The sequence below is a fragment of the Nicotiana tomentosiformis genome, chromosome 5, assembly GCF_000390325.3.
Source record: "Nicotiana tomentosiformis chromosome 5, ASM39032v3, whole genome shotgun sequence".
NCBI lineage: Eukaryota > Viridiplantae > Streptophyta > Magnoliopsida > Solanales > Solanaceae > Nicotiana > Nicotiana tomentosiformis.
In genome coordinates, this window is record NC_090816.1 from 102,105,979 (window position 1) to 102,119,128 (window position 13,150).

Sequence of the window (13,150 nt, forward strand, 5' to 3'; positions counted from 1 at the left end):
GGATACAATATCATCCTGGGAAGTCCATGGTTACCCGAGATGAAAGTTGTACCCTCAACATATCACCAATTGCTGAAGTTTCCAATGCCCGAAGGAATCAAGCATATAAGAGGCGATCAACCGGCAACAAGGGAGATGAATGCAATTTCGGTCTCTAGTAACAAATAGAAGGAGCACACAGCATAGCAATTACAGGAACCGGCACCTATTCCTGATCTAGAAGAAATTAGCCTGGGAGCAGAGTCATCAGAACATTATTAGGTGCTGAGATATTTTCAAGTTCCAGAAGAGAAGGACGCAACGAAGTCCACGGCAGAGGAACTGGAGCAAGTTACATTGTTTGAAGAATTCCTAAAAAGAAAATTCCAATTGGGGACAGGATTGCACCCGAAGATCAGGTATGGTTTTATTAAATTCCTTAAATTTAAATCTAATTATTTTTCATGGTCGCACGAGGATATGACAGGTATCCCGACGGAAGTAGCCATGCACAAGCTGAGTTTGGATCCAAACGTACCTCTGGTAAGACAAAAGAAACGCCCTATTGCCGAGGCCAGGAATAAATTCATCAAAGAAGAGGTAACCCGCTTGCTTAAAATCGGTTCAATCCGAGAGGTAAGATATCTAGACTGGCTAGCCAATGTAGTAGTAGTTCCTAAGAAGAACAATAAATTTCGCATAAATAAAGACCTTAATAAGGCATGCCCGAAAGACTCGTTCCCACTGCCAACTATCGATCAAATGATATGCCACGGCCGGGCATGAGTTAATGAGTTTCCTCGATGCTTATTCCAGATACAACCAAATCAAAATGAATCCGGAAGATCAGGAAAAGACTTTGTTTATAATGAATTTCGATACATATTATTACAATGCGATGCTCTTCGGGTTGAAAAATGCGAGCCACTTATCAACGGCTCGTAAATAAGATGTTTGAAAAGAAAATAGGAAAGACTATGGAAGTTTATATAAATGATATGCTCGCTAATTCTTTGAATGCAGGTGACCAACTTAAGCATTTGCAAGAAACATTCGACATCCTGAGGAAGCATAACATGAAACTTAATCTCGAGTAGTGCGTGTTCGGGGTCAGTTCTGGTAAATTTCTGGGATTTCTGGTCTCACAAAGGGGAATCGAGGTAAACCCCAAAAACAATCAAGGCCATAGAGGATATCCCGGATCAATTATCGAACGTAAAGGAAGTCCAAAGGCTCATAGGAAGATTAACAGCTTTGAGCAGGTTCATTTCCCGGTCATCTAAAAAATGTCATTGCTTCTTCACACCGCTCAAAAAGAAAAATAATTTTGAATGGACACCGGGGTGCCAGCAGGCTTTGAGGGACCTGAAGAAGTACTTATTAAGCCCTTCATTGCTCTCAAAACCAAATGAATGTAAAACATTGTTAGTCTACCTCGCAGTTTCAGAAGTTGCGGTAAGTGCAGTTTTAGTCCGGGAGGACGAAGGTATGAAATTTTCCATTTATTACATTAGAAAAATTTTAACGGGAGCAGAAAAGCGCTACCCACATTTGGAAAAACTGGCCTTAACTCTCGTAATCTCCGCTTGGAAGCTGAGGCCCTACTTTCAATGCCATCTAATAGCTGTGGTGACTACTTTCCCTTTGCGGAACATCCTCCATAAACCCGAGCTCTCGGGCATAATGGCCAAATGGACCGTCAAAATGAGTGAGTTCAAAATAGAATATAAACTAAGGACCGCAATTAAGTCACAAGTCTTGGCTGACTTCGTGGTCGATTTCAGTCCGGCACTACTGCCTCTAGCAACCAAGGAGGCAGTAATGGTGTCAGAATCGACATCAGGGGTTTGGACCTTATTTACAGACGGAGCTTCCAACATAAATGCGTCCGGAATTGAAATAGTCTTAATCATGCCTTCGGGGGAAACCTTAAGGCAAGCCATTAGAACGATCCCTTTTAACTAACAATGAAGAAAAGTATGAAGCTTTGATTGCAGGGCTCGAATTGGCCCGGGGACTTGATTCCGAGGTTATCAAAATCAAATGTGACTCGCAGCGGGTGATAAATCAGGTCTACGGGATCTTTGATACCAAAGAAGAACGTATGCAACAATACGTGGTAAAGGTCCAGGCTCTTTTGGCATAATTTCGGGAGTGGTCAATTACTCATATCTCGAGGGAGGATAACGCAGAAGCGGATACATTATCAAACTTAGGATCATCGACAGAAATAAAGGAATCGGAGTCTGGGACAATAGTGCAACTGATGAACTCAGTCCTGGATACGAATGGTTACTATGAGGTAAATTCGACTAGTCTGGTCTGGGACTGGAGAAATGAAATAATCGACTATCTCGAGCACGGGAAGTTGCCCAAAGACCCTAAAGCATCACCGGTGTTACGCGCCAAAGCTGCACGTTATAGCTTCAATAGAGGCCAATTATATAGAAAATCCTTCCAAGTCCCGCTGGCCCAGTGCTTAGAAGCGTCAGAAGCTAATTATGTCATGAGAAACGTCCACGAAGGGATATGCGGCAATCACTCAGACGCAGATTCTTTGGTGCTAAAGTTGGTACGGGCAGGATATTATTGGCCTCCCATGGAACAAGACGCCAAAGACTTCCTATGAAAATGTGATAAGTGCCAACGCTACGCACAACTAGTACACCAACCGGTATAACCCTTACATTCGGTTCTGTCCCCATGGTCGTTCATGAAATAGGGGATGGACATCGTCTGACCACTGCCATCGGCTCCCAGAAATGTAAGGTTTCTTTTAATTCAGACCGACTATTTTCCTAAATGGGTGGAAGCAAGTCCTTATCAAAAGATCAGAGAACGTGAAGTGGTCGATTTCCTTTGGGAAAATATAATTTGTAGGTTCGGAATACCAAAAAAGATAGCATGCGACAATGGGCCACAGTTTATCGGTGCTAAATTTACAAAGTTCCTCGAAGATTTGAAGATAACGAGGTCACATTTTCTCCTTATCATCCAAGTGCAAACGGTCAAGTAGAGTCAACAAACAAAGTAATTATTCAAAACCTCAAGAAAAAGTTGGAAGCAACAAAAGGCAAATGGCCCGAAGAATTTCCTGGTGTACTATGGGCCTACCGAACAACGGCCAAATCGAGCACAAGAGAAACTCTTTTTTCCCTTGTGTATGGTGCTGAAGCCCTAATCCTAGTGGAATTGGGTGAACCCACTTTGAGATATTTTCGGGCAGATGAAGAATCGAACAATGAAGCGATGTTAATCAACTTGGAACTGCTCGAGGAACGCAGGGACTTAGCGCGTGTAAGAATGGTAGCTCAAAAGCATAGAATGGAGCGATACTATAATCGAAGAGCCAACCTCTGTTATTTCAAAGTAGGAGATTTGGTTCTGAGGAAAGTAACCCAAAATACCCAGGAGCTCAACGCGGGGAAGCTAGGTCCAACATGGGAAGGTCCCTACCGGATTTCAGCTATAACTGGGAAAGGTTCATATGAGCTGGATAACTAGAATAGAGACAAGTTACCTAGCAACTGGAACGTGCCACACCTCAAAAGATATTATTGCTGATGAACATTATTCAAGAGGAAAGTATGTGCTGCACTCTTTTTTCCTTCGTTCAGTTTTTGTCCCAGTTGGGTTTTTCTGGCAAGGTTTTTAATGAGGCAGCAATCGAAAGCATACTACGAAGACAGCAGCAATAAGACCTTTGATAGCAAGGCAAACAAACAAGCTTCCACTCTGGGACGGTTAGATAATCTTTGGTTCGATAGCAAATTCCCATTGGGAAGTTAAGTTTGCTACCGAACAGAGGTTACCCGACCGTTCATGAGCACAAACCACTAGAGGATTATTAGATATTCTTTCGCTCGATAGCATGGATTCCTAAGGGGAAGTAAGGTATGTTGCCGAGTTAAGGATTATCCAGCAATTCATTGGTGGAATCTTTGAAGACAAAAGACTTCCAGTGTTCTAATTCGCATTCAAACATTGGGACGGAATGATATGAGGATATGGTAACATTTACTGCCACGTCAACCGGGAAACGAAAATTCAAAAACCAAATGCATCATCAAGACCGGAGACTGTGCAGCCAACCCCGTAGAACCAAGTTGTACAAGATAGCCACAAGTAATGGTAATTTCTTAGCATAATAAATGTTTGTGTACTTTTGAAAATAGAAGGAATTATATGAAATGAAATCCTTTTATTTTTATCTTGTTTCTTGTTAGAAAGATGAACCAACTTTGTCATTTGAAAGTTAAATAAGTACTTCAAATGTTAGTGCCGTGATGAACAGGAGACGTCCTCTTCAAGAGTATCATAAATATAAGAGGGCCCTCTCTTATGAACACCCTCACGTTAAAGGGTTGGTTTCAGAAGAATATGTGCCGGAAATCAAAATGCCTTCGAGGAAAAATGCACCCGTAGACATACACGAAAGGACGCAAAAAGTAAATTTGCACAAATACTTATAGAATCCATCACGTAAAAGGGATAATGCTCGGACCAAAGTGCTTCTAGGAAAATGCATCTGAGGCTACACATAGTAAAGCATGAACAAAAAAACGTGCGCAGAATTCTTAAGCAAATGCAAAGGTTAAAGACTTGCATGGATATTCAAACAAAAGGAAGACTCAAACAATACTTGAGCAAAAATATGTCTTTATTTACAAGAACGTGCCAAAATGGTAAAAGTACAAAATGGAAAAAAGAATAGAAAAGCTAAACTACAGTGTCTCCGGAACCAAGAGGAAGAGAAGTGTCTGCATCCCCGGGAGAAGTAGGTGGGTCCAACATTTTCATCAGTTTGGCCTTCGGCATCATCATCATCCAATTCTTCTTTAGTACCTAAATACTCGGAACTAGCCAGAAGGGCCGGGTACATTAGACCCCGATGGGAGTCCACTTTTAACAGCTAACTCAAGCTCGCATGCCTTAGCGATTTTGGCATCAAAGTCAATGACACCAGCTTTGGCCTCTTCCAAGTTTTTCTCCTCATGTTGTACATGGCGTAAGTTTATTCAACAATGAGGGAAGACTCTCGGCACTTTAGCTCTTCTTTGAGTTGGGTTACCTCGACAGAAAAGTTTTCCGGGCGTGTCGCGCCCCTTTTTTCTCGCGAAATTGGGCTTCGACGTCATGACAACTCTTTTAAAGGAAGTGTACAAAAAGATAGAGTCGCCACCTAACGGATTAAGGTGCGTTAGGGCACCTATTTGGCAAATAACTCTGGATTAACCAGTTCGCGTCACCAAAGATCGGGTAAGGGCTCAAATTACCTGGAGGAGAAGGTGTTAGGCACTCCTCGAGGTCCACAACGGGGGGTCCCGGCCGAACTCAAATTATATGAATTATCCTAAGAGAAGGGAAGCAATTTGGGCAAATAAAATAATAGTTTTTAAACAAAGGAGGGGGTCCTAAGTTTTTTAGCCTAAAGGATCATCCCGTGCAACATAAATAATACTTCGCAACTCCCCCAAGATGGGGTGTTATTCATATTATTCAGCGGGCACGGACTATCATCTCCTGCTACCCGATTACTATCTTTAAGTTGTTTACCTAAAGCGCACTAGTCAATTCTAAGTCGTACTCTATGTGTGCACTACATGTCCCATGCCTATGGTCCAGGAGGCATTTGGACCTCTATTTCAGGGTGATTCTAGACTTTAACTTAGGTTGCTCAAAAGGGAAAATACTAGGCGACAAGCAAAACATTTAGGTCTTTCACATATAAGCAAATAAGTGCTTAAGTTAGCCTTCACATTTAGACAACAAATGCACGCCAAACTGATTAACATTGACAGATTTTAATGAGTTAAGGTTGTAGAATCCTATCTAGGATCTCTATGTGATACCAAATTAATGAGCAGACAGTTACACGCAAAAGCCATTTCCTAAATACGATTTTCCAGAAAGCTACAGAATTTGCCTACTGATTTTAAGCATATAGGGATTAAACATATAGGCATGATATCTAGGTGTTCTACTCAATAATAAATAATGGTAATCACGTAAGGACATTCAGAATTACTTATTTAGTCATATAGGCATATTTTTTAGTGATAATAATGACACAGTGTCGAGAACTCCTGAATAAACGAGCAAGATGATAATTAAATTGATTCAGACCTATAGGCATGCTATCTGCAATTTAATCCGATTTTAGATCCTATAGACATGATCTCTACAATTTTTTATTAGGGCAGCATGTAAACGCATATTGATTCATACAATTCCCTATAGGCATAGTTTCTAATAAAAAGAAACAGAAAACAATTGAACCAAGTGTTGAAACCATATGCAGGATTGCTAACATATAATGACTGAACATAATAGGATACCTATAGGCAAGATTTCTAACACACGATAACTAAACACACATTATTGAACCTATAGGCACGATTTCAACCACATTTATTGCAAATATAAGATAAAAATCCATTTCCCAATTTCACTAATACCCTAAATGTTATTACAATAATTATTACAGACCTAGAATGAATAGCATGAATTACAAAGGAGAATAACTATAGGGAGCCTACAACATGCCCAAAATACACCTGGACAGGCCTGGCCTTTATTCTCACAAATCACAACAGTCACCAAGTTACACACTCATAGACATATAGCAACCAGGAATTGAATGATTCACCCAGTGAGCACAAGATAGAGTTGAGGATATAGAACCAAGGCCCTGGTGTGTCAGAATTCCCAGGGGCTTCAAGAACCCAGGGCAGTGCTCACACTAGGGTGGTTAACAAGAATAGTTCAGATGAGGGATTAGGGACCAAATTCTAGTGTGTCAGAATTCACAAGGGTCTCTAATGAACCCTGAGCAGTGCTCACACTAGGGAGGCCAAAGGACAGAACTTGGGAAGCATTGGCTAAGAATAGGATTTAAAAGAGCTTAGGTGACAAAGAAAGAAAGACCAAAATTGAGAAGACAGGAATTGAGGATTTAAACAGACATGACCAAATTGAGTCAACAAGCAGACACTTAAATAGAACTTAAAAAAAGAACTAGTTTAATGAAACTGATAAACAGGTTTCAAACTCAGCACAGTAGCAGTCACATGCTAAAAGTTGGCAAAGAACATGTTTGCAAGTTTGGCAAAGTCATAGGTGTAGAATGAGTTAAAGCATGCTGAATCATGTTAAGTACATAACCTAGTGTTATTATCAAGAAAACCATAACATCATCATAAAAGGGGGGAGGGAATCATGCTTACAGTCATAAGTCAAGACACACACACACAGTAAAATCATGTTAAGTAGCAGGTAAATTTGTTATAATGATCTAACCAAAGATGATCTAGTCTGTATCAAAGGATAAAGTAGCAATTCGAACATGATGAGATAGCTATTCCAAATTACAAACAAACACAAGAAGGGGTTGGGGATCGAGTGATCATGTTAACACAATAGCAAAGAGGCAGATTATAACCAGTAATAAGAGTCACAGATGTGAGGCATTCACTGCAGGGATTCAGGGTAAGGGGATAAACATGTTCATAGGCATTCAAAGATTGATACACTAACTGGATAGACCTTAAATAAGTTCAAATAACTTCAGTACAGGTTACATTAGGAGCAATTAAGTGTTAAAGGGACTAAGACATACAGATTTGATAGAGCTATACTTAAACACCCTTCCAAAGCATATTGAATATCAAATTCAGTAGTAATCACATATACAAATGAGGGACATGTAAGAATGGAAGTGCAGAAGTTAGGTGAGTTCAGAAAGTAGTCGAAGGTCCTTTTAAAAGGGAATGGGTGAAGAGTATATATAGTGATAGAAATCAGCACATAAACATGGAAACAAATCAGTCATATGCAAGAAAATATTTCAGAATCAGTTATAGGTACAAATCAAGGGATTCAGCAAATCAGGAAAACACCCGAGATTATTCAGAATATTTAAGGTAAATATACAGACATACCAAAACACAAATCGTTCAAACTTATTAAGGCAGACTTTAAAGGACACACAAATAATATCAAAACAAAAAGTATTTAGAATATTTAAGCAAATATTAAAGGAAACACAAATAATACCAAAACAAAAATTATTCAGAATATTTAAACAAATATTAAAGTAAAAATAAGGGAAACCATAAGGAAAGAAAGTAATCGAACACAGAAAGGAAAGATTTACCAGAATCGGTAAGAAAAGGAGAAAGTTTCAAACCCTAGTTTTAGGAAAAGTGTGAAATCAGTGGAAAATAAAGTAAAAATCACACAAAATAAGATGAATAGAAGCGGAATAACATTGAAAATCAGAAAATAGGACCTATTTTGGTCCGATTGAAAGGGTTTCAAAACCCTAATTTGGGGTAGGTAAGAATCATCAACAGATATGAAGAATATCTGTTACTTACAAAGAATCAATGATGAACATGGACGGATTAGCCACAGAAATTAGAGGTATGAACTGATTTGGTTCGATTTTGGTAAGATTTGCTTGCCATGATAGGCAAGCAACTAAGTAAGATCATAGACGAGTGGCCAGTGGTGAGGAGAGGTAAATAAGGTAAGAGAATCCATGGTGGATTCCGTTTTGGGGCCGGATTTAGGGGGGTTTGATAGGAACGGTGGCTAGGGTTCATGAGAGATGAGAGACGAGGGAATTACAGGGCGGCGAGGTGGTATAGAATGATTAGGGTTAGGGGTTTAGATTGGTTTAAAGGGGAGGGTGTAACGTGGACCGTTGATCTTAAAGATCAACGGTCATGATTTAAAGGGGTCATGGGTCGGGTGTTTAAATAGGTATGGGGATTGGGCTAATGGGTCTTGGGCCAGGGGTATTGGGCTGGTGTAAGGGTGTTGGGTTAAATCCGAAAATAGGGGATTTTAGGGCTAGATTGTAAATACCCACTATTTAACAAATAAATAATTCATAAAATAATTAATAAATAAATAAAATATCATTTGTGCATGAAAATAATTAAACATAATTACTTAACATTATAAAAATATAAAAAATCATTTTTGTGTATGAATAATGTTATTATATACGCATATGGGCTATTATTGCAAAATATGCAATTTTGCCCTAAAAATGCAAATGTAATTATGATAAATGCACTGAAAATATTTAAAACCTCATATTGGTATAAATGATAAGTTTAGATGATTAAATCATCATAAAAATAATTTTTAGGGTAATTATTGGATATTTATATAATAAAAATACAGAAATAAATTGATTTAAAGTCTTTAAAAATTATGAAAAATTATGAAAAATACTTGTGTATGCTTGTAAATCAAATTATGACGCATATGCTCTATTTTGAAGGTATATATATATTTGGAAAATATGAGGAGAAAATTGGGTATCAACAGCTGCCCCTCTTTCCCTAGGAAGGATGAAAGAGTTGTCGGGTAAAGAAATGATGACTGATTTTGACCGAACGGGGTGATTTTGAAAAATATAGGTCGGGCCCTAGTTTCTGAGCTACCTACATATCGCTGGTTTTACAGGAATCAGGCCATGTGTAGTTCTGGATCCAACAGTGGAATAAATCGATGAAGTTATTGTAAGAACGGACAAGATATTCTGGATAGGACGATATCGAGATTGTAAACGGATGTATCTGGGAATGGTTATGGATATTTGAATGGTTATCAGATGGAAATGGGTAACATACGATTGTTGGTTACGTTTGAAATAATTGTTGGACATGAACGTTGAAAGGAAACCGGAGCGAAGATTGCTCTAGTTAAGAGAACGGTTACTTATTGGATCACCAGCAAACTCAAAATACGATGCATACAAATACATATAGATTATTACATAAATTTAAGCATGATGCAAATTTTCTCTGGACTATGGAGATCGTCTTTGGACGGTGAGGATGATGTCCTTAGACCGTGATGTCCCAGGCCATGAATTGTGAGATAGGGGATTCATATGCCATGAAATGATGTCCTCGGGCTATGAAGATGGTGCCTCCGAACTATGATGCCTTTGAATAATGATGTGCAATATTGAGAGATCCTCAGGCCATGGCATGGTGTCTTCCGGCTATGAGGATGATGCCTTCGGACTATGACGCCTTTGGAAAATTTGGCTATGCTTCAGCCCATGAGATGCAAAGACATGATGCTTGAGATTAAACAAGATAGAGCTTAGTCTTGTGTAGAACCGGGGGCAGATCTTAGCCCCGAGAGAAGAGAATAATGCAAGGTTTTGAACAGCGCAGCATTTGTGGTTATGCAAGGAGATATGATGCTTAGTCTTGTGCAAGATTGGAGACAATGCTTAGTCTTGTGCAAGGTTGGAGACAATGCATAGTCTCATGCAGGATTGGAGACAATGCTTAGTCTCGTGCATTGGGAAGGCAGAGCTTAGCTTTATGCAATTGAGGAAGCAAGGCTTAGCCTCATGCAAAATGGAGAGAGTGCTTAGTCTCGTGCAATAGGAAAGGCAGAGCTTAGCCTTATGCAATTAAGGAGCCAGGTCTTAGCCTCATGCAAGATGGAGACAATGCTTAGTCTCGTGCAATAGGAAAGGAAGAGCTTAGCCTTGTGCAATTGAGGAGGCAGGGCTTGGCCTCATGCAAGATGGGAGATAATGCTTAGTCTCATGTAATAGGAAAGGCAGAGCTTAGCCTTGTGCAATTAAGAAGGCAGAGCTTAACCTCATGCAAAATGGAGACAATGCTTAGTCTCATGCAATAGGAAAGGTAGAGCTTAGCCTTGTGCAATTGATGAGGCAGGGCTTAGCCTCATGCAAGATGGGAGACAATGCTTAGTCTCATGCAATAGGAAAGGTAGAGCTTAGCCTTGTGCAATTAAGGAGGCAGAGTTTAGCCTCGTGCAAAATGGAGACAATGCTTAGTCTCATACAATGAATAGATAATAAGTGATAGTCGAGTATTTCTTAGCTGGAGATATGTTTGCGTTCGGTAGCTTTGTGTTATGAAGATAGTGATTCTAAGGTGCGCACGTACTCGCGGCTATTCCTTGTTCCTGTATCCAAAGGAAAATTGTGAGTTTTACGGGGTGGTAGGTTTGTGACTCTGTCTGCTTGCTTTGCTTTGCTCTGCATTGAAATCCTGCTCGAGTTACCATGGGTAGCATCTGGCTAAAAATAAAGCTTTCCAAAAAATATGTGTGCATAGTTATTTAAAACATAGTAATATTAAATAAATTAGATGAACCAGTAACTGTGACATTATCAGAGACATTGTGACCTTCTTGCCATAGAATTTTGAGGGTGCTCCTCAAAATTCTTCCCCAGTTATTTAGACGATTTTCTGGATATTCCGCACACGGTGCCGTTGGCTGAGTTTGCCCCGGAATTTTGAGGGTCCTCCTCAAAATTCTGCCCCAGTTTCTGATTGTGGGGAAAATGAGAATTTTATTGAATTATGACCGAACCCACAGGGCTGCCTACGTATCCCCTCTTTAACGGGAATCAGGCCAAGCGTAGTTCAATTACATCAGATGAAGAAATACAAACATTCTAAACATAATATCTTTTGACTGCGTCTAAATTGATAGGCTTTGGCCAAACCTCTCTGTCCATTTCTGCGAGTATGAGTGCTCCTCCTGTTAGTACTCAGTGAACCATGTAGGGCCCTTGCCAACTGCCCCGATGTGAATTGCCTTGGTCTGACTTTTTTGTTAAAAGCTCTTGCCATTCTGTTCTGGTAGAGTTGACTGTGACATACTGCATTCATTCTCTTTCCATTAATGAGGGCCAGTTGTTCATAGCTTCTTTGTACCCATTATGCATCGCTGAGCTCATCTTCTTGTATGATTCTTAAGGAAGGGATCTCTACTTCGGTAGGAATAATCGCTTCAGTACCATAAACCAATAAGTAGGGAGTTGCCCCAGTTGATGTGCGAACTGTAGTACGATACCTGAGCAGAGCAAATGGCAGCTTCTCGTGCCATTGTTTGTAATTATCTACCATTTTCCTCAGTATCTTCTTGATGTTCTTGTTGGAGGCTTCTACAGCTTTGTTCATTTGCGATTTGTATGCCGTGGAGTTCCTATGCTTGATCTTGAACGTTTCACACATGGCTTTCATCAAATCGCTATTTAAATTGGCGGCGTTGTGAGTAATGATTGACTGAATCACTATCCTCATGTTGCGTTGTCTCATTACATGTCATAGTCGTAGGTTCATCGGGATAGGTAATAATAATGTTGAAAAGAAAAATGTAAAAATAATAATAAATATGAAAAGCAGTAATGCATTAAAAAAATCTTAAAAACGTCAACAAGTGCGTCTTGATGGCTCGAGCAATTATTTCAAAACAGAATACTGAAAAATGTCTCAAATGCTCAAAACTACTTTTTAAAAGTAATTTATGCTAATTTGCCAGGCTACCTAGGAACTCGACGGGCCCGGGATGGTGCAGCGGTCCAGTTCTTGAGAAGATGCCAGTATGCACGAACCAATAATTGGGAATGGGAATAATCAAAAGAAAGAAAAAGCAAAAGGTAACCAAGTCAGTAAAGAGTATTAAAAGGATATTAACGATATTTAAACACGTATTGCGGAATTCACATTCTAATTTGGGAACCTCATCGTGCCCGAGGTAGGCCTAGAGACATATAGCTTTTGATAAAACTCAATGTCGATAACTGCATCATTTTATTAATATGATAAATAGACCAAATCTCTACTAAAACGACAATAATTATAAAGAGTCACTAGTGGCATTTTCCTTACTACAATCAAATTCTAAAACGAATCTAGAAAACATCACCCCTAATCTACTTGGTCCTAGAGGGACCTTCTCCAAGCTTGGCCTTCTTAGCCCCGTCAATCAGATTCCCCAGGTCGCGTATGTCCAATAGCAGATACGCCCTTGCTAGATGTCCTCCTTCATTGCCCTCTGCATTCTGACAATCTGAGACCCTTTTCCTCATCTTTCCCTCAAGTTCCATCAACCCTGCTCCAAATACTCCAACCTTTCTGTTGATTTAGTAGTGATTCCCCTCCATTCATTGATTGCTTCGATATCCACTTTATGGTGTTCCAAATGCCTGAACTCAGATTCAAAGACCCTTTTGTGCAACCTCCTGTATTTGACTTGTGCTTCAGCAACATCGTCTATGACCCTATTTCTCAAATCAACCCCTGGCTTGACCTCTCTTGCTATGTCATCGACCAACCATGATGGGTAGGAGTACACATGGACGGCATGATACCTG

General features: G+C 39.8%; 1 protein-coding gene across 1 annotated transcript; it reads right to left on the reverse strand.

Annotated features, from left to right (window-relative positions):
* Window positions 1-11,711: 11,711 nt before the first annotated feature.
* On the reverse strand, window positions 11,712-12,077 carry LOC104097209 (uncharacterized). The gene has a single exon (XM_070176650.1). It carries the CDS (start codon window positions 12,075-12,077, stop codon window positions 11,712-11,714), a length of 366 nt encoding a protein of 121 aa, XP_070032751.1.
* Between the last annotated feature and the right edge of the window lie 1,073 nt (window positions 12,078-13,150).